The sequence below is a fragment of the Helianthus annuus genome, chromosome 5, assembly GCF_002127325.2.
Source record: "Helianthus annuus cultivar XRQ/B chromosome 5, HanXRQr2.0-SUNRISE, whole genome shotgun sequence".
In the NCBI taxonomy this organism is placed as follows: Eukaryota; Viridiplantae; Streptophyta; class Magnoliopsida; order Asterales; family Asteraceae; genus Helianthus; species Helianthus annuus.
Window position 1 is genome coordinate 118,568,405 of NC_035437.2, and position 20,356 is coordinate 118,588,760.

At 38.3% G+C, this 20,356-nt stretch overlaps 1 protein-coding gene across 1 annotated transcript; it reads right to left on the minus strand.

The window, feature by feature from the left end:
* Positions 1-867: 867 nt before the first annotated feature.
* On the minus strand, positions 868-6,192 carry LOC110941147. The gene is made up of 6 exons (XM_022182767.2): positions 6,088-6,192; positions 5,833-6,015; positions 4,231-4,728; positions 3,659-3,802; positions 3,094-3,575; positions 868-1,646 (listed from the first exon to the last, which is right to left on the minus strand). Exons 2-6 carry the CDS (start codon positions 6,005-6,007, stop codon positions 1,029-1,031), a joined length of 1,917 nt encoding a protein of 638 aa, XP_022038459.1. The 5' UTR covers positions 6,008-6,015; positions 6,088-6,192; the 3' UTR covers positions 868-1,028.
* Positions 6,193-20,356: the final 14,164 nt, after the last annotated feature.

Consider the following 20,356-nt stretch of genomic DNA (forward strand, 5'->3'; position numbering starts at 1 on the left):
ATTCAACCAAATTAAAAGATCCTTACATTTGATAAAAGACAAATTTGTTTAAATAATACAAGAAAACAAATAGTTCAAATTAAAGATTAACTAGGTCCAAAGCTCCTATATGATAGCACATCTTGATAATATCTCATGTGTTTATCCTAAAACATATATAAGATAAAAGTCAACTAAAAATAGTTGGTGAGTATATATAGTTTTAAATAGATACTAGATATAAAAGTTTACTTTAACAATTGGAACATCAACACCTTCGTCTTTCCTCTATCATCACCAGCACTAGACTGCTCGTCAGCTGTTGCACTGTCAACAACCACAGTAGCTGCAGTTTGCAAACTACTTGGTTGCTTTCCTCACCTTGCTTTGCAGCGTTAGGATCATCGTCTTTATCACCTTGATCATCCTTCTTCTTCCGCAACTCATCACCTTTACAACCTGTACAAAAACTCCCCCCTAATTTGGTCATTGTTCGGTTACTACTTAGTACGGGGCTTGGTGGTCACATTTGGTCCATCATTGTTCTTTTGGCTTTTAATGAAAGGTTTTTTTTTCCTTCCCCTCAACTTTCACAGTTGCAACCCCCCCCCCCCCCCTATTTTCTAGAAACTATATACAATATTACTTTGACACCCATCAACTTTCTAATACGTGTCCGTATACATTCAACTCCGTCTACGTTTTATGTTACGTGAGTCACTTGCTGTTAAAACTTCTAGCACGGTTTAACAACCCCCCCCCCCCCCCTCCAAAAAAAAAAAAAAATTAAACCAGCAAAAACATAACATACAATGTGAGGAACACATTAAATCTCATATCCTAAAGAAGCCAAGACTAGAAAAGATAAAACAATGAAGAGGTTTGATGATGAAAAAACGAACTAAATTGCCCTCAATAATAACAAAATAATGAAAACTTGTGAAATGAAAGAGAGTTAAATATTACACAATTAGGAATGACAAAGAATGATACAAAAGTAGTCATTAAAGTACACAAACCTTGGAATACAACAAATGTTACAATGGTTTTTAGAAGTAAAGGATACGTTTCTTAGGCTTGAAAAGATATCTAGATCGATACGTCGAGTAGAAAACATCCCCTAGAAGACGAAACTGCAGTATGGCGAATAGAATGACTGGCATGCCAGCCAAACCAGTGATAGTGATAGGTACCCATTTCACCTTTTTATCATAAAGTACAAAGAAACTCGCACTAAATGCAATCATCATGGTCACGATAGAGAGGAAGAGCGTTGCAAGCCCGAACAACAGCTTTCTGGGTAATGACTCTAAGAAATCACGTTCAGCATATCGTGATGTAAGGATAGCTAAGAACATGAGGATCGAGGTTGATGAGGATATTAAAGAAACAGCGTCTGCGATAACAAAAATAATGAGGGCTGGTTCTTTGCGAAAGAAAGGAATACCGGTGTCCTGGTTGTATCCACCCGGAACTGTGAAAGCGGCTGCAAAAACGATTGTGGTTATGAGGGTTGCAACCACCATGCACTCAGACGCTGTATGTTTCATCCAATCCTCGCCTTTGTTTACCAACTTTTCATGTTTCTTAGTGAATAAGTCTCGTGGTGTTATATTGTCTCCATTCTTCCTCTGTCTATATTGAGGTGGGATCATTCGCTCTACCTCCTGCAACATATATTGAGTCATTTATGGAGACAAGAATCATCTTCTCCATCCATCAAAATGGTTTGGATCAAAATAGATAATTTTACAATACGGGTCGATAATAAATAATTAACGAATTAGATATGATTATGGAGAGTAAAATAATAAACTAAACATTATATAAAATGTTTTAGAAGGTTGTATACATTGTCAATCCAACGGGTCCAACCATAAAACATGTGCAGCTAAATGGGTCATGTTCATGTCAATCCAACGGGTTCGCGGGTTGATCAATTCAACCTATTTATTTATTTATTTATTTCAAACTTTAAAATATGTTTTATGTAATAATTAAACCATTTGAGTATTTATCCCAGTATTTAATATATTAAAAATAAATTGACATAGTTTAAACATAATTGTCTAAAAAAAAACAAAAATATGTAAATTTAGAATTTTAAAGTAATGATATGCAAAAGGATGACATAATAGCTTTTCGGGATAAACAAGTCGTGTTCGTGTCAACCCACAAATACACATGTCATGTTCGAGTTCATGTGTATCACACGATTCTCAGGTTCATGTCAAGTTTGACCTGATCATGACCCATTTAGCAGCTCTATAGGGGCGGACCTACCTTGTAACAAGGGGTAACCCCCGTTGCCCCTTGACGCTCCGACGGTAGTGTAAATTTTGAAAAAAAAAAAAATTGACGTTTTTTCGATTTCGTTACCCTTTTTTTTCTTGAGACATTGCCCCTATCAGGGGCGGACCTAATGTAGGTTGGGGCGTAGCACGGGCTACGGCTCAACTTTTTTCCGGTAGTGTAAAATTTTATTTTTTTTTTTCGATTTTTATACTAAGGACACCCCTCAACAAGTACTAGGACACCCCTGAAAAAAAAATTACAAACTGAAATCAAGCCCAAATAATACTGATTATATTAGCCCAAAAAAACAAATGATAGCCCAATAGTAATTAGCCCAAATAACCAAATAATAACCCAATAGTGTATTAGATTGTTGTGCTAATTGTGATTGTGAGTATTCTTTATTTCTTTTCTTCTTGAGTTCTTGAATTGTTTAATTTCGATCTAAAAATTAAAAATAAACCTAGCCCAATCTAATATCTAAAAACTTATTGCCAATACTAATTCATAAAGCCTAGCCCAAATGTGATATGCTCAATATTGATTCGTTAACCTAAATACTAATAACTTAAAAAAAACTAGTTTATAAAATTTAATTCGGTAAGGCCTAAGGGCCTTTTTTTGGCTCACCCAGGGCACTTGAATTTTCAGGATCGGCCCCGCCCCGTAATGCAGGTAAAAAAATTATGTTCTATAAATGTATCGTAAAAAAATTGGGATACCCCTGAATATTTCTTCTAGTTCCGCCACTGGCCCCTATAAAGATTTTCTAGATCCGCCAGTGCAGCTCTATACATTATCTTGAAAAGAAAGATGTACCTTGTACCATAACAATTCCCGTTGCATTTGTAAAGCAACTCCAGACACATTTTGAAATCGGCTTTGCTTAGCACTCTTTGAGACCATATGCAACATGTTATTGCCTTTTTTGTCTTTAATAGGGGTTATTAAATCTTTCATTGCACCAATCTCATATAACAAATTATAGATCTTTTCTTGCCGACGTTTGATCGCTAAGTGAAATATAGTCTTTCCTTTGTCATCTTGTTTCCATATTAGATCAGGATACGATCGAATGAGCTCAACTATAAACCTTGTGTTGCCCATTTTAGCAGCAACAAAAAGTACTCGAGAAGGGTAGCCTTTTATTGTATTTCCCACCCTTTGAGGTGGACCTCGGATTATGTCATCAATCTCTGTCTTAGCCATCGTGGCAATGTTTTCCCAAATTATTCTTAATAATTGCAGGGCTTCACTTTCTTTTTCACCGGACCCTACCTTCACATGAAACACTCCAAAAACTGAAAACCAAGAAGACCATGGTAGTTATTAGATTAACTATCAAAAAACGACGTGAAAAACAGAGTAAGGAGCATATACTTACTAGACTTGATGATTCTGAAGACAACATGTAGTTTTTTTCCTTTTAATGCTTTAGGCTTCTGAGCCAAAGCTAAGAGAACATCGGTAAGTAACCCCTTCTTGACAAGTAGCTCCGGGCGATCAGCAACTATCTTTAGAGCAACATCTACAAAAGAATGTATGGTCACTTCATGAGAGAAGTTTTGCTCCCTGTGGTTTGGTCATTTTAACGGTTTTGCTCCAATAGTTTAAAAATAGCCATTTTCCTCCCTGATTTTTCTAACTTTTCTTCATTTTGCTCCCAGCCTCTAACTCCATCAGGGAGGAAACTGGCAACAAAACTCGAAAGATTAGGGAGCAAACTAGCGACAAACTCGAAAGATCAGGGAGGAAAATGGCTATTTTTAAACTATTGGAGCAAAACCGTTAAAATGACCAAACCACAGGGAGCAAAATGGAAGTTTACTCTAAAACAAATCAACCATAACAATAACTGAAAGTGCAAGAAAATATATAAAAACACACTCGCGCGCACACATATTTGTAGAAATCATGATGGGTTAAAAATGGACAATGATAAAAATAACAACTTACCAAAGATATCAGATTCAACACATTTTTGTAGGACCCAACCACGATTATCATGTGACCAATAATCGCCTCCCATTTTCTTAGAGATACCATACAAATACCTCGCCATTTCAGGTTTTGCAAATAAAGCAGCCATATAGAGTGGCATCGTTCGATTATTACCAGGGATTTCAGCCACAGCAGGATTCTTATCCACCATTATCTTTGCTGTTTTAACATTTCCTGCCGCAGCCGCTAAACTGAGGGCAGTATTGTAATTTTTGTTTTGTAGCTCCAAATCTTTTTTGTCCATCAAAGGTACTAGATTCGCCACAAATTCTTCCACAGCCTTAGTGCTTTCTGCTGATGCTGCAACGTGGAGCAATGTTTCATAATTTTCGGTGATGGCAGAACGTATCACATCGGGGCGTTTGTCAAGAATTGGTTTAGCAGCCTTCCAATCTCCTTTGATTGCTGCTTCATAAAGTGGAACACCAATCTTGATGTAGTCTACTCTACTTCCTTCAATTGCAAGAATTTCATCAAACATGGTGAGTACCACTTTAACCCATATAATCGAATTGTTTTTTTTTTTTTTTTTTTTTTAAATTGGGGCTGTTTGTTTAGCTCTTAATGGGATTCTTAATGGTTCAGACCTCTTATTGGTTCAGCACTTAATGGCTCAGACTATTTGTGTCGCGAGCAAATGCCTGAATGATTCAAACATTTGCCTCTGAATGGTTAAGACCTCTTATCTAAAATGGTCAAACATTTGCCTCTGAACGGTTAAGCATTATGTTGGCTCTTAATGGTTAAGACATCTTACTCGTTCAGCACTTAATGGTTCAGACCTCATACTGGTTCAGCACTTAACCATTCAAAAGTTGCCAAACAGCCCCTGAGTTCTTTTGAAAACACATGATGAAAAATGTGTGGTTTTTTTGTTAGACGTCAAAGTAAAATCTAGTCAGATTGAAGTTCAAGATTTTGTCTTTTTGATGTTGAAGTCGCTACGCCACCACACAGTGAGATCGCCGACTTCAACAACAAAGAGACAAAATTTTGGAAACATCTCATCTAGTCAGATTTGTGTACTTTAAAAATCTACCCAATTGTCATCATCAGTTTTCAATGTTTTCAAAACAACCCATTTTAGGGGGAGCAGAGTGGAGCTCGGTGAGAGGCGGTAAACCTCTTTACCGAAACAGTAAACCACCGCCAACACCACCTTTACCGATTTTGGTTGAGGAATTCGGTGAACCTTCACCGATTCGGTGAGAGGGAGGGAAGGGGGGAGAGATGGGTGTGTGGTGGGGTCCATTCCTTCTCAATCAATCACACATTTTTTCCTTTAGGTAAACTACCGCTAACGTTTTTGAGCATTAGGTAACTTATTTAGGTGAATGGACATGGCAATGTGTGATTGGGTGAATTAGGAGTTTACCTATTTGGGATAGGTAACCACTCCCTTCACCCTTAAAAAAAAGGTCATATGGAAACTAATAGACTATTGTTTAATATGGCATCAATTTAATTGAAGGAAATAACTAGTTAGTTCCGTACACAAATATTAACCCCTAGCTAGAGATTAATAGTTATAAAATCCAATAGTAATTGAGAGATTACCATTAAGCAGATCTGAACGAGGTAGGTTGGGTGGTGGTGGCGCTGGTGGTGGCGCTGGTGGTGTAACAATGGGAACAATTGTATGCTGCTGCTGATGGTGGTGGTGGTGGTGATTGTGATTAATGGGGGGAACCAGTTGAATTGCAGGACCAGAGGCTGCACCTGTGTTGTTCATGTTTTCAGCTGCAATGTTATAGCGATTAATGAGTAACTTAAACTGGAATCAGATCATAATAAGAGCATTTTTGAGAGTACCTTTGATTATCGGAGTGATCTTTGAAGCCTGAAGTTGCAGGAGTGTTCTTCCGCATGAATGGAAGGGGCTTAGACTGGATTTATTCTAGTGAAGTCAACTCAAATGTCAATGAAAAATATTTGTAAAAAAAGACATTTGAAACATTTTTTTAATAAAGGCTACCTACCAATAATAATGTGTAAATAAATACAATTTGTGGAAGGTGAGTGGAAATTGCAAAGCAATTTGTGAATTTTAGTGGCGCAATCTTGACCCAAAGCCTTTCAAGCGGGTCACTTTGGGTTGCTTTTCAAATTATATGGGTTGGTTTAGGTAAGATATTTTCACTCAATGGGTTGAAATGGGTCAATTAAAATTCCATTTCATATATTTTCGGGTCAAAACGGGTCGACAACTTCAAAGAAATGGATCAATATGGGTTGGTGTCTTAAAGAAACGGGACAAGTTTCAGATCGGAACGGGTTCGGTACGGATTGAGTTCCGGGCGGCCAGGACGGGTTTCAGATCGGAACGTAGTTGGTTTGTAAGATTAAATATTTATTTATTTATATTTAATCGAGTAGCCATCATTATCATTTATATAATATAGATCAAAATATATAAAACCTATAATATAATTAGTTGGTAATTGTTGATGGGCCATATTACCCTAATTAACTAATTGGTTTTCCCCTTGGGTGTATATAAGGAGATTATTAGAGAGAGATTAGGGTTAGACATTCATAACATCATACTCAATATCGCCCTTCCTCTCTCTCCATTACTACGAGTTCTTCAACCCTAAAGAACTCGGTACTACCATCAAGAAGATACATCCTAAAGGGGAACCAGATCAAGCTGACAACTATGTCGAACTCCGTGGCTGCGTCTCTGACTGGATTCTCTGCTGGCCTGTTTGCTGTACCAGGTATTATTTACATGTTTTCCCTTATGTTTAAACAGAACTGATTAACATGTGGTATCAGAGCATATGTTGATAAATCAGTTCTGTTTTCGTATCCATTAATTCTGGGATTGAAATCTGGAAACAAAATTTTTGAAAGTATTATAAACAGCCGGTTTCGAGTCCTTTAACAATGTCTCGGATCACTTTTTTCAAAACGGAATTCTTAATAATTGACTCGAAATCATAATGGGTAAAACCTACTGTTCCGAAATCCATTACAAAACCATTAAAATTCAGGTTTCGGGTTTCCAGAATTATGTTTTAATTTTCTAGGGTTCATCATATGTTCTAATGAAAACTCAAAAATTCCTTAAGTTTTGGAATATGATTTGGATTAGTGGGTGTTTTTTACTGTTTTGATCTTAATTTTATCAATTAAAATTTTTGAAAACTGTTAAAAGATAATCAGTTATAATTTTCGAAATCTTTTGATAAGTTTAGATCAGCAATAAAACAGGAAACACTATCCCACAATCCCTAAAATTTTGAGTTTTCAGTTATTATCACAATAACAGCTGTTAACAGTGGACTCGAGACCATGAGATTACGACTCGAGACCATCAGGTCTCGACTCGAAATCATAAGGGTCCTCAAATGTTTACAACTCGAGACCATAAAGTTTTGACTCGAGACCATAAAGTTTCAACTCGAGACAACTAAGGTTTCGACTAAGGGCTTCAATCTTCACAACTCGAGACCGTGGTTGCGACTCGAGACCTCATTATGTTACAGATGAGTCGAGACTTGACTCGAGATCTTACTCGAGACCTCATAACTGAGTCGAGATCTCACTCGAAACCTCATTATTTTAGGTTGTTTAATGTGAACTAAGACTTAGCTTGAATGATTGGTTTTGTAAATACTTAGTTAATTAATGTTTTACAAAACCAAAATGGCTTAACTTGAATGAGCTTCTGATATATTACTTCTGGCCAAAGCTGATTTGATGCATCTATTTATTGTTCATGTATTATAGAAGCTATGTTAATTATGCATTACAAACGTGAATGTCTTACTTCTGGCCAAAGCTGATTTAATTCATTTTTGTCTAGCATACTTAACAAGTGCATAACTAAAGTGATTGTCTCATTTCTGGCCAAAGCTGATTTGTCAAGATTACTTTGCACACATGCTTAAATGATTACACTTCTGGCCAAAGCTGATTTGTCTTCGTTTAAGTAGAACTTTAAATAAGTCTATTATTTTGATCTTAGTAATAGACATATCACAACCTCTTCACATAATGATCCTTATATCAATGATCCTTCATTAATTTTATGATCATTTCGTCTGCCTTATTTTTTTAGTACCCATAACTTTACTCACTATAATTTTCTTCAATATATATCTCATCTACTCTAATTTTAAACCTAAAATGTTTTGCTTTACTTAAAGTTTCTATAAGAATTAGCTCTTAAATTGAATACTTGATTATCCCTTAAGACACGATAATCCTACTGCTCTCTTCTGATAATGATTACTACAGTAGAAAAGTAGAGCATGATGATTAGGATAAATCGATCATAATGTCTCTTATCATAATCGAGATCTCTCTAACATAATGGCTATCACTAAAGTCATTCCAGATTAAGTCTTTCCTAAGACTAATCTATAATTGTGGAATAATCATAAAATTCCTAAGATGCATGCCTTCATTTAAAATTCTAGACTATAAAGTTAAGTGATATATGCGAATACATTATAATGTACAATGCCATGACCCATAAAGTTAAGGGCTTACACATGGAAATAAGTACAATTTTCAGTACATTACATACTAAGTTTTTCACTTGTACAATTTGATGCCTTATAAATCAACTATAACACTCAAAAAACCAATGTATAATGAGTGTGTTGATAAGCAACATATGTACAAAGAAATAAATGTTAGAAATTGGAAAATAAGATGTTATTCACCTTAAAACCACTGAAACATTAAAAGAGGATTGTTCTAAGGACCATAGTCAAAATACAAGTACAAGATTCCAACTTTAAGGTTCTTCAAAGGAGAATCTCACTGCATAATTATGCCATTAGACTAGGCATAAGCAAGGAGACAATCCATTATTCTAAAGAATAGTTTCATCAAAACTTGTCTCCTTACAATCTAATGCTACACTTACAAAAGTTTCATTGTTGCTTAATTGTGGGCACACTTAGATTTCTTACCTAAACTAACATAATCCTCAACAAGAGAAACTACAATGACTAACGTCATTAATATGTTTTCTCTATTAGAATTTGTTTGTTCGTTAAATATTGACCCTAAGCATGCTGAGTTCCTAAAGATTTCTAAGATCAGTGGGAGCAGTCAAAGTCCTTATCACGACTTGCAAGGAATCCAAGAGGCGGGGGGAAGAGTGTCATTAAATTTTACTCTGAATTTAACTCCGATTACGCCTCTTGTACACCATACTGCAGCAACTCTTACAAACTTAGAATCCTGAAAATGATAGAAACCTAACCAAGTGCTAATCCATAAAACTGAAATTTCTAACAAACCCAATAATCAACTCAGGAGGCCATCTAAGTTTAAAAACCTACTAACTTTGATGATTACATAACCTCCCTAATTGAAGTTGAAATGGATTTTGGAAAAGTTTACCGATCCTATCTCTTCTAATTAAGCCATTAGCGTCAATCAATCTTCTAAATGGAATAAAATTGTTTTCTAGTAAAACTGATTTTATGTGTTCGTATAACGTTTGGAATTTGATTGAATAACCTAAGAGTGTTCATAATTAAACCAAATCCTGATATAAACGTTAAGACACAAAGAAGTATGATTGATTGTCAAAGGTTATATTCAGGAAAAGATATATTATTAAAGAATCTTTCTTACATATCTAACAAAAGATTTCTTTTAGGATCATCATTGTTCTAGTAGCTTATAATAGTTTTGAGCTACATTAGATGAACATTAAAACAACTTTCCCTAACAACTGGCTGACATATTTACATGTTCATAAACAACCTGAAAGTTCTAAACTTAAGGTTAAAGAACAGTTTGTCTATAAGCCAATAAAATCCATGTATTGGTTAATGCAAACATCATAATGTGATGAAATCTTAACGTAATTATTTTCATCAACAAGCAAGTGGATTAATGTACCTACCTCAAGATGAGTGGGAGCAACTAAGATGAACTTGTCTTTATATAGATGAAATTCTTTTGACAAGTATATGTTACATAAGTCAAAGCATTGTTAACACAAACTTTGATATAATAGACCTCAGAGATATCTCTTAAGTGATAGATATCATAACCTTAAATGGGTCCTTACACATGTAACAAAAATACTGCTCTCCTTTAGAGGATAATAGGATAAATGAGATTATTTTCTTACGCTTCATTAATTAGAAGCCTTATGTAAGTTTAAGTCTATACTCGTTTAGATATTACTCACTTTGCAACACACTAGATATGTCTAGATTAATGTGAAGCATCTAATAGAGTATTACAATATCTTTAAAAGAAACGAGAGACTATATTTTAAAGAAGAAGTGAGAACTAAAACCGGTTGATTACTTTAACTTTGTAATGTTCAAAGCTGACAAAATGTAATTTCGGGTATATCCTTATGTCAGCAGACAAAACCTATCTCATGGAGGAGTCATAATAAACTGATAACAACCTAAGTTATAACGACATAGTATAGTCACTAAATGTTGTTGAAAATTTATCAGTGGACTCACGACTTTATTAACTCCATATAATTAATATATTGAAGACTTATTGTGATAAAGTCAGCTACCATGTCTCCTTGAACAGTAACAGTTCGAGAGGTGCTGCATTAAATTTCGATACGCAATTAATTATTCGTTTATGAACGAATTGAGGAAACTAAATCTTTGTATCGAATGCATTCATGATATGCTTAAGGATCCTATAACTAAAGGTCTATCACCCATAACTATTATGTAAGCGCTTATAATAATCACGGGTATATTGATGACTATGTACAACTGCATATCGTACTATGAATGACTAACTATTAATTAATTTTCCTCATCAGTTTGATTTTGTATGTCTCTAATATATCTTCTGCCGGTGTAATGACATATAGACAAATATAAATACAAATCAAACGCTAAAGGGCTTGTTTGTATTTTGATCATAATTGTTAGGTTTTAAATTGAGGCTGTAGTATGACTAATGGGGGTCCTGAGTCGCGTAATGATTCAACGGCTGTATTTCTCTGCTACGGTTCTTGGTTTAAAGCTAAAATGAGTATTAACTTCTGATTAGACTAATCTAATACTCATGATAAATGATTATTCGGCTAAGTGGGAGAATGTGTCACACCCCGACCACGTAAAACATCAAATCGTGGCGGAAACGTCGGGGAGTGTTGTAACAGAATTATTGTTTCACAACCATGGCATTCAAGTTATATTTTATTTATCAAACAAACGTGATACATTGTCTTAAAACAACTGAAACAAATAGTTCATAACATGTTTTATCTAGTCTAGCTTCATTTTATTGTCACTAAGGCCCAAGTCCACCCTAGCGTGTCATGAACATCCTATGCATTTGCTCCTGAAACACATGTGAAAATAGGTACGTCAGCATAAAAATGCCTGTGAGATACATAGGTTTTGTGAAATTAGGATTCATGACTTAAGTTTAAGAAAATGTTTAATAAAAGTTAGTCATGAACCTTGCAAATTGTTTTGTTCTGTAAATCGTTTGAAAAGCGATAAAATCAGATGATATGTATTGATAAAAGGATAATGTATGGTCAAATGAATAACCAAGTAATCTCAGGTAGGAAGTGTACAAACACAACCACTTAGAGAAAAAATCAGATCAAATGTGGGAAATGAATGAAAAAAGTGGGGGTATTTATAGGTGTAGAACTACCGTTAAGATCGTTTCTTGGAGAAGGGGACATGATCTAAGCCGTACATTTGCCACATTCTGATTTGTTACCTTGATGGGCACACAAACCAGCTCATAGGAACCCAAAAACCATGTGCACAAGGTGGGGAGCAGATGGAATGCATTTCTGATGTCTGGGGGTTGCTTACGGACCGTAAGCAGGTCCATACGGTCCGTAAGGACCCTGCAGATCAGCTAAGTTTCAGTTTTTGGCAGTTTAGGTCCCTGTGCGCGTATGGTCGTGTTTTGGGACTTCTAACACCCGTCAAACCCATTTTTAAGCTCTAATAGGGTGTGAAAGCATAGGGAACATGAAATATGCTCAAAAATATGCCGGATGTCAGTTCGTTTGGCCGTGCGATTGCGTTGTTCGGTTAATTACGACGGAAGGCGTAACGGACGCAAAAACGGTCCAAATTGCGCGACGAATGGATTTTTTACAAGCCAATCACTAAAACATAATATTTTAATGATTACATAGATTTTTGGATGTCCGGATGTATTCAGAACGTATGTTATGCGCGAAAATGCAAACTTATGCACTTTTTGACGCTTTTAGTCCCTGAATGACCCAAAAGTTTATTTTAGCACACGGAACCCATAAAAGCCTATTTCTAAGCTACGTAAAGGATATTTAGGGTGTGTTTAACTTATGGGCATGTTCCGGAATGTTTGTTACAGTTCAAATTGTCATACTTTCGCAGTTTGTCAATTTTGGTCCCTGTAAGCGAATAAACTTGATTTTGCCATACCAAAGCCTTCAAAACTTATTTCTAAGTTATGTAAAGGTTATTTAAGGTATGTTTAGCATAAATTGATGTCCCGGAGTATTTTTCGCATTTAACTGATTACGTTTACGCACCAGTTTGCGTATAATTCTCCAGAAAGCGATACAGAGTTTGAAATTGAATAAAAACCAAAACGTGAAAAACATCAAACATAAACAAACAAACATTGGGATCAAATAACTTTATTTCCTTGATAACGGAATTGTTCACAATGATTACAAGCACAAATATCACAGTCTCCCCTACTTGCGGAAATTTCGTCCCGAAATTTGTTTAGAGGAAACTCGTGGGAATAGATGTGGATACTTCGCCTTCATTTGATCTTCACGTTCCCAAGTAAACTCAGGTCCACGTTTAGATTCCCAGCGAACTTTAACCAAAGGAATGCGCTTGCGTTTAAGCCATTTGACTTCACGATCCATAATTTCCACAGGTTTCTCAACAAAATGTAGTGTTTTATCAACACGAATTTCGTCAAGCGGTATGTGGAGGTTCTCATCAGCTAGAAACTTCTTGAGATTGGATACGTGGAAGGTTGGATGAACATTACCAAGTTCAGGAGGTAATGCAAGTCTGTAGGCTACCTTCCCGATTCTTTCGACGATCTTGAATGGTCCAACATATCTAAGTGAAAGTTTTCCTTTCTTTCCAAATCTGATCACACCTTTCCAAGGTGAGACCTTAAGTAATACACGATCACCGATTTGAAATTCCAAAGGCTTGCGTCGTCGGTCCGCGTAACTCTTTTGACGACTTCGAGCTGTCTGTAGGTTATCATGAACCTTCTTAACCTTGTCAGTTGTCTCTAGAATGAGGTCAGGTCCAGTAAGCTGAGCCTCACCTATCTCATTCCAGCAGACTGGTGAACGACATTTTCGACCATAGAGAGCCTCGAAAGGAGCCATGTTGATGCTGGAGTGATAACTGTTGTTGTAGGAGAATTCAATCAAGGGAAGATGGGAATCCCAACTACCACAAAAGTCGATCACACAAGCTCTAAGCATATCCTCCAAAGTCTGGATTGTTCTTTCAGTTTGGCCATCAGTTTGTGGATGATATGCTGTGCTCAGATTAAGTTGGGTCCCCATAGCAGATTGCATGGTTCTCCAAAAACGTGAAGAGAAGCGAGCATCTTTGTCAGAAATAATGTTCAAGGGAACACCATGTCGAGATATGATTTCATCCACATAGATTTTAGCCAGATTTTCAGCAGAAAAATCCTCACAGATTGGCAAGAAATGCGCTGATTTGGTAAGACGATCAACGACTACCCAGATGGCATCATGACCTTTCTTTGTGCACGGAAGTTTAGTAATGAGATCCATAGCGATGTTTTCCCATTTCCAAACTGGGATCTCTGGTTGCTCCAAAAGACCAGAAGGATGTTGGTGTTCAGCTTTAACCTTAAGACAAGTAAGGCACTTTGAAACGTACAAGGCAATGTCTTTCTTCATACCAGGCCACCAATACCGAGTACGAAGATCCTTATACATCTTGTCTGAGCTAGGATGAATAGAATAACGAGACTTATGGGCCTCATCCATAAGCAAAGTGCGAAGATCATCTTGGCTTGGGACCCACAAACGGTCCATGAAATAATATGATCCATCTTCCTTCAGCACAAGATCAGGCTTAATGTGATAGGGTAATTCCTTACCCATCAAGTCTTGTGAAACACAAGCATGCTGAGCCTGAGAAATGCGTGCTTGGATATCGGATTGAGCTTGAATATCATATTGAACATGAACGCAATGAAGCTTAGTACGTTCCTTACGACTCAATGCGTCAGCCACGACATTCGCTTTACCAGGATGGTAGCGAATTTCGCAATCATAGTCGTTTAGGAGTTCTACCCAACGTCTTTGCCTCATGTTGAGTTCTTTCTGATTGAAGATATGCTGAAGACTTTTGTGGTCAGTGAAAACCACACATTTTGTGCCATACAAATAGTGTCTCCAGATTTTGAGAGCGAAAACAACTGCACCCAACTCAAGATCATGAGTGGTGTAGTTTCTCTCATGCACCTTCAATTGGCTATGAATTTGTTCCTTTGCATCAGAACACAGCCAAGACCCAATTCCGATGCATCACAATAAACGACGAAATCATCATTGCCTTCAGGCAAAGTCAGAATAGGTGCGTCACAAAGCTTCTGCTTTAAGGTCTGAAATGCTTCTTCTTGCTTAAAACCCCATTCAAAGGGTTTGTTTTTCTGAGTTAGAGCAGTTAGAGGAACTGCAATCTTCGAGAAGTTCTCAATGAAGCGGCAGTAATAACCCGCAAGACCAAGAAAAGAACGAACCTCAGTAGGAGTAGTAGGCGTATCCCAATCCTTAATCGCACTGATCTTGGAGGGATCTACATGAATACCTTGTTCGTTGACAATATGCCCCAAAAATTGAACTTCCTTAAGCCAAAATTCACACTTGGAGAATTTGGCGAAAAGTTGCTCTTTCTTTAGGAGTTCCAGAGTAAGACGAAGATGTTGCTCGTGATTAGCTTGCGTCTTAGAGTAAATCAAGATGTCATCAATAAAAACGATGATGAACTTATCTAAATAAGGCTTGCAGACCCTATTCATTAAGTCCATGAAAACAGCAGGTGCATTGGTCAAACTGAATGGCATGACTGTGAACTCATAATGCCCATATCGAGTGCGGAATGTTGTCTTGGGAATATCTGTGACACCCCAGGAAAACCAGTGAACGATGTAACCTACCTAGCTTCCTCAGTGAGTGCGTACCAAATTTCGGGACGAAATTTCTTTTAAGTTGGGGATAATGTGACAACTCGAGTTTCTGACTTTCACTTTCGCATTAAATGCGCGTTGACTTTGACTGTTTAGTTGTTTGGATTGTGGACTTGAAATTGTACGCGTTGTGTTTTAATGAAACGAATTGTCGTGTTGCCTATATGTGATTACTTGCTGTGGTAGAAATAATATTAGAATTATTATTTAAAACACTTAGTCTAGATCACGAAACATGTCATACAGTTCGAAGGATCTCGAAACATATCCTTCGATTCGAAGGATCAACTTTCGGTTCGAAGGATCTCGAAACATATCCTTCGACCAAGGACTCTATCCTTCGACATCTTTCGGCCCAGACTTTCTAATGGGCTTGGCCCATTCCTGTGATACGTTTATATACGTGAATGCATGTAGTCGGCAGTCACTTTCAACCCTAGAGCCTTTCTGTGAGTGACGGCAATTTGGAACTCTCGAAACTTGCTTTAGTATTCGATTCGCCTCGGTTAGTATCCAAGCTTTGCATGATTATTTAATTGTTATCCTTGCTAACTGTTAATCGAATACATGATTCATTAATATATATACATAATGCCTGATCTCATGTTTGAATCCCTTGCCTATTGATGATGTTGATTATGGTAAACGAAAACGAAACAAGTGAACACGGTTTGGTTAGTTTAAACACAAAGATCTAAACCTGCTATCAATTAGGGTTTTTGGTATTCTGTTCGAATTATTAATCAATATTATAGATCGATTGTAGTGAGGAATCGTGCTCGTATGATACTCGTTATGTAGATGTACCGTTAAGATTTGGTACTTGTTGTGATTTGTTTGGACATGCATGATCGATGATGATTGTTAATGATGATGACGGCTGTAGATGATTAGGGTTTCTGTTTCTGTAATTGGCTGCGTGATATCCGTAACTGATTGTGATCAAACGTAACTGATATGTATCGAAAGATACTTGCTACTCGAAACATAGTTGTTGTCGAAAGATGCTTGTTAGTCGAACCATAGTAGTGTTGACCGAAGGATAACTTTGACCGAACCATAGTAGTGTTGACCGAAGGATAGCATTGACCGAAAGATGACATTGGTTCGAAACATAGCATTCGGTCCGAATGATAACTGTGATAACTATGTCGAAACATAGCTGATGTGTCGAAAGATAACCATGAATCGTAAGATGATAACTGTGTATCGAAAGATGTGTCGAAACATAATTGTGATAGTGTGATAATTGTTAGACCGAAGGATGAACAATGTATCGAAGGATGGGTAATGAGAATCGAATGATAGTTGATGATTAAGTGTGAAATAATACGTGTTGTGCCGTTATGCAAACTGACTGTTATGTGAACATTAATTTGCATGCGTATCTTTGTGAACATGAACTGATTTGTTATACGTGCATACAATAGGACGTGATTAATTACTAGTGAGCGCATAACCTAGCATACCGAGCAAACCAAGGTGAGTTCACACGAGCCAAGGCATGGGTTCCCAGGGTGGGAATGGGTTGGATGATTACTTGTGCATACTTTGATATTATAACGAACGATTAAACTGTTGATGCTTACGAACTGCCTTCGCACACACCCTGGTCGGTAAAGACTATGGTCGCGAACAAACTACTCAACTGCCTTCGCACACACCCTGGTCGGTAAAGACTATGGTCGCGAATTGATTAACCGCCTTCGCACACACCCTGGTCGGTAAAGACTATGGTCGCGAACTATTCGAACCTAATCTTCGCACACCTGCCTGGGAGGCCGCGATGGAACTAATCATATGGAACGTAACGATTAAACCATTACTCACACTATACGATATTGAACTTTAAACTGTGAACTCGCTCAACTAGTTTGTTGATTATCTGCTGCATGCCTTGCAGGACCTTAGGTACATAATGGAGCTTGCACTGGAGGAGCGGGACGTTGTGGGCAGTGGATTATGAACGCTATGTTTAAACATTTCGAATAATTGAACTTATGGTTTACTTGGGTTATTTACTTATGCTTCCGCTACTGATACTATGATTGTTTTGAAACATCAATTGTATTGAATGAGGTTTTTACGAACTACTTTATTTATGTTATGCTATGTTCAATATGATTGATGGCTTGATCCTGGTCAGTCACGCTCCCAAGCGGCGGTGTTCCGCGTGGTGAATTTTGGGGGTGTGACAGATTGGTATCAGAGCCATTGGTTATAGAGAACTTGGTTTTAATATGGAAAAAACGTTTTTATTAAAACCAGACTATAACCAGAACAGTGCTCACAACGATCCACAACGACGCTTCGCTCCACGTGCAAGACTCAACTTCCTAGGTAATAAGGTTTATGTTTATTGCCTACATGCTAGAATTTGCATAGAACTTTGCTCGTAGTATGCTTACATTACCTTGCTCACAACTTGACATTGCATGAGAATACTTATGTGCTTACACTCTTCTGTCATCGCACTATTTGCGAACCTTTCTCACTTATGTTGCCTTTGATGTGAAGATCAATGGCCGCACGAATTACCATGACTCAAGCCCAGCTAGAGGCTCTCGTTGCTGCGGCAGTTGCAGCCGCCCAAGCAGGTAGTATACCCTGCAGTATAGACACTAGGATCTTTAGATCCTACATTAATTCTCGTACTTAACTTTGCCCTATTCGTACACAATAGGTCAACCCGCTCAGCAACAACCTGGGTGCACCTTCAAGAATTTCATGGAATGTCGTCCTAGTTCGTTCAGTGGCACGGAGGGAGCAGTTGGACTCCTCCACTGGTTTGAAAAGCTCGAGTCGGTTTTCGAAATGTGTGAATGCCCTGAGGCTCGCAGGGTGAAGTTCGCCACTGGCACACTTGAAGGGATTGCGCTCACTTGGTGGAACGCACAAGTGCAGATCTTAGGGTTGGCAGCTGCTAACGCCACACCCTGGAATGACTTCAAAGAACTGATCAAGAGGGAATACTGCACTAGAGAAGACATTCACAAGTTGGAGGACGAGTTGTATAACTTAAAAATGGTGGGTTCGGAAATCGAAGCTTACACCAAGAGATCGAATGAGTTGGCTGTGTTATGTCCAACTATGGTGGACCCTCCATACAAGCGTATTGAGTTGTATCTCAAAGGGTTGGCGCCAGAAATACAGAGCCACGTTACCTCGGCTAACCTCAACAATATCCAGGAAATACAGCGTCTCGCTCATCGCATCACCGATCAGGCAGTGGATCAGAATAAACTGCCAAAGCGTGTCGGCGCTACTGCTACAGCTGCTACTTCAGTCGCTCCAACTGCTGCTACTTCTGCCACACCCAGCGAGAATAAAAGAAAGTGGGACGGGGATTCCAGCAGGGGATCAGCGTCTGTTCAGTCCCAAACTCAGCAACGTCGCACCAACGATTACCAGAGTCCGAGTCAGCAATCATCGGGCAGTCAGGGACATAGTGGTTATAAGGGAAATCACCCGTGGTGTAACAGGTGCAACAAACACCACAGTGGAAGATGTCGCAGGAGTCAATGTCAAAGATGTCACAAGCCGGGTCATGAGGCTAAAGATTGTAGAAGCTCGCGTCCAGCAAACCAGCACCAGCAACTTCCACCGCCAGCTCCACAGAATCAGCAGCAGCAGCCACAGCGTGGAAACCGGGGGTGTTTCCAGTGTGGGGCTGAAGGTCACTACAAACGCGATTGCCCTCAGTTGAACCAGAATCGCAATAACAACAACAACCAGGGCAACGGGAATAACAACAATAATCAGAACAACGGGGGAAACAACAACAACGGCAATGAAGCTCGTGGTCGTGCATTCGTACTAGGTCGAGGCGACGCAGTGAATGATCCTAATGTGGTTATGGGTAAGTTTCTTCTCGACGATATTTATGTTACTGTCCTATTTGATTCGGGTGCTGATACAAGCTATATGTCATCGAAAATGGGTAAATTACTAAAACGTACACCAACACCCCTAAACACCAAACACGTCGTAGAACTAGCCAATGGTAAAAGTGTAGAAGCCACACAGGTAGTCAAGGGTTGTAGTATTGTTCTAGCGGGTCAGACTTTCTCGATTGATCTCATACCCATAGTTTTGGGTAGTTTCGACGTCGTCATTGGTATGGATTGGTTATCCCAACATCACGCGGAGATCTTATGCAAAGAAAAAGTTATTCGCATTCCTCGCTCCAGTCGAGAACCTCTCGAGGTACAAGGTGACAAGAGTGGTGCAGTGGTTGGCATCATCTCTTTCTTAAAGGCGCAGAAATGTTTACGAAAGGGACATACTGCCATTCTGGCACTTGTCACTGACGCATCAGCAAAGGAAAAGAAGCTGGAGGATATACCAGTTGTGCGTGATTTTCCTCAAGTGTTTCCTGAAGATTTACCTGGTTTACCTCCCCATCGTCAAGTCGAGTTTCAGATTGAGTTAACTCCTGGAGCAGCACCAATAGCCCGCGCACCGTATCGTTTAGCTCCAACCGAATTGGAAGAACTGTCGAAGCAGCTACAAGAGCTCTTGGAAAAGGGCTTTATTCGTCCAAGCTCTTCGCCTTGGGGAGCTCCAGTGTTATTTGTGAAGAAGAAAGACGGTACGTTCAGGATGTGCATCGACTACCGCGAACTCAATAAGGTGACGGTGAAGAATCGTTATCCTCTTCCGCGCATAGATGACCTATTCGACCAGTTGCAAGGGTCGTGTTACTATTCCAAGATTGATTTAAGGTCAGGTTATCATCAGCTGAGAGTCCGGGATGAGGACGTCTCCAAAACCGCTTTCAGAACTCGCTACGGTCATTACGAGTTTCTTGTCATGCCATTCGGGCTTACGAACGCGCCTGCAGTCTTCATGGATCTTATGAACAGGGTGTGCAAACCCTATCTCGACAAGTTTGTTATCG

Excerpts from the sequence above, each read along its gene's own strand:
- LOC110941147 (XM_022182767.2), bottom strand. The coding sequence starts at position 6,007 with ATGAACAACACAGGTGCAGCCTCTGGTCCTGCAATTCAACTGGTTCCC. Across the intron at positions 3,803-4,230 it reads TGTTGAATCTGATATCTTTG|ATGTTGCTCTAAAGATAGTT; the intron begins GTAAGTTGTTAT and ends ATTCTTTTGTAG. Across the intron at positions 3,576-3,658 it reads CTTCAGAATCATCAAGTCTA|TTTTTGGAGTGTTTCATGTG; the intron begins GTAAGTATATGC and ends CTTGGTTTTCAG.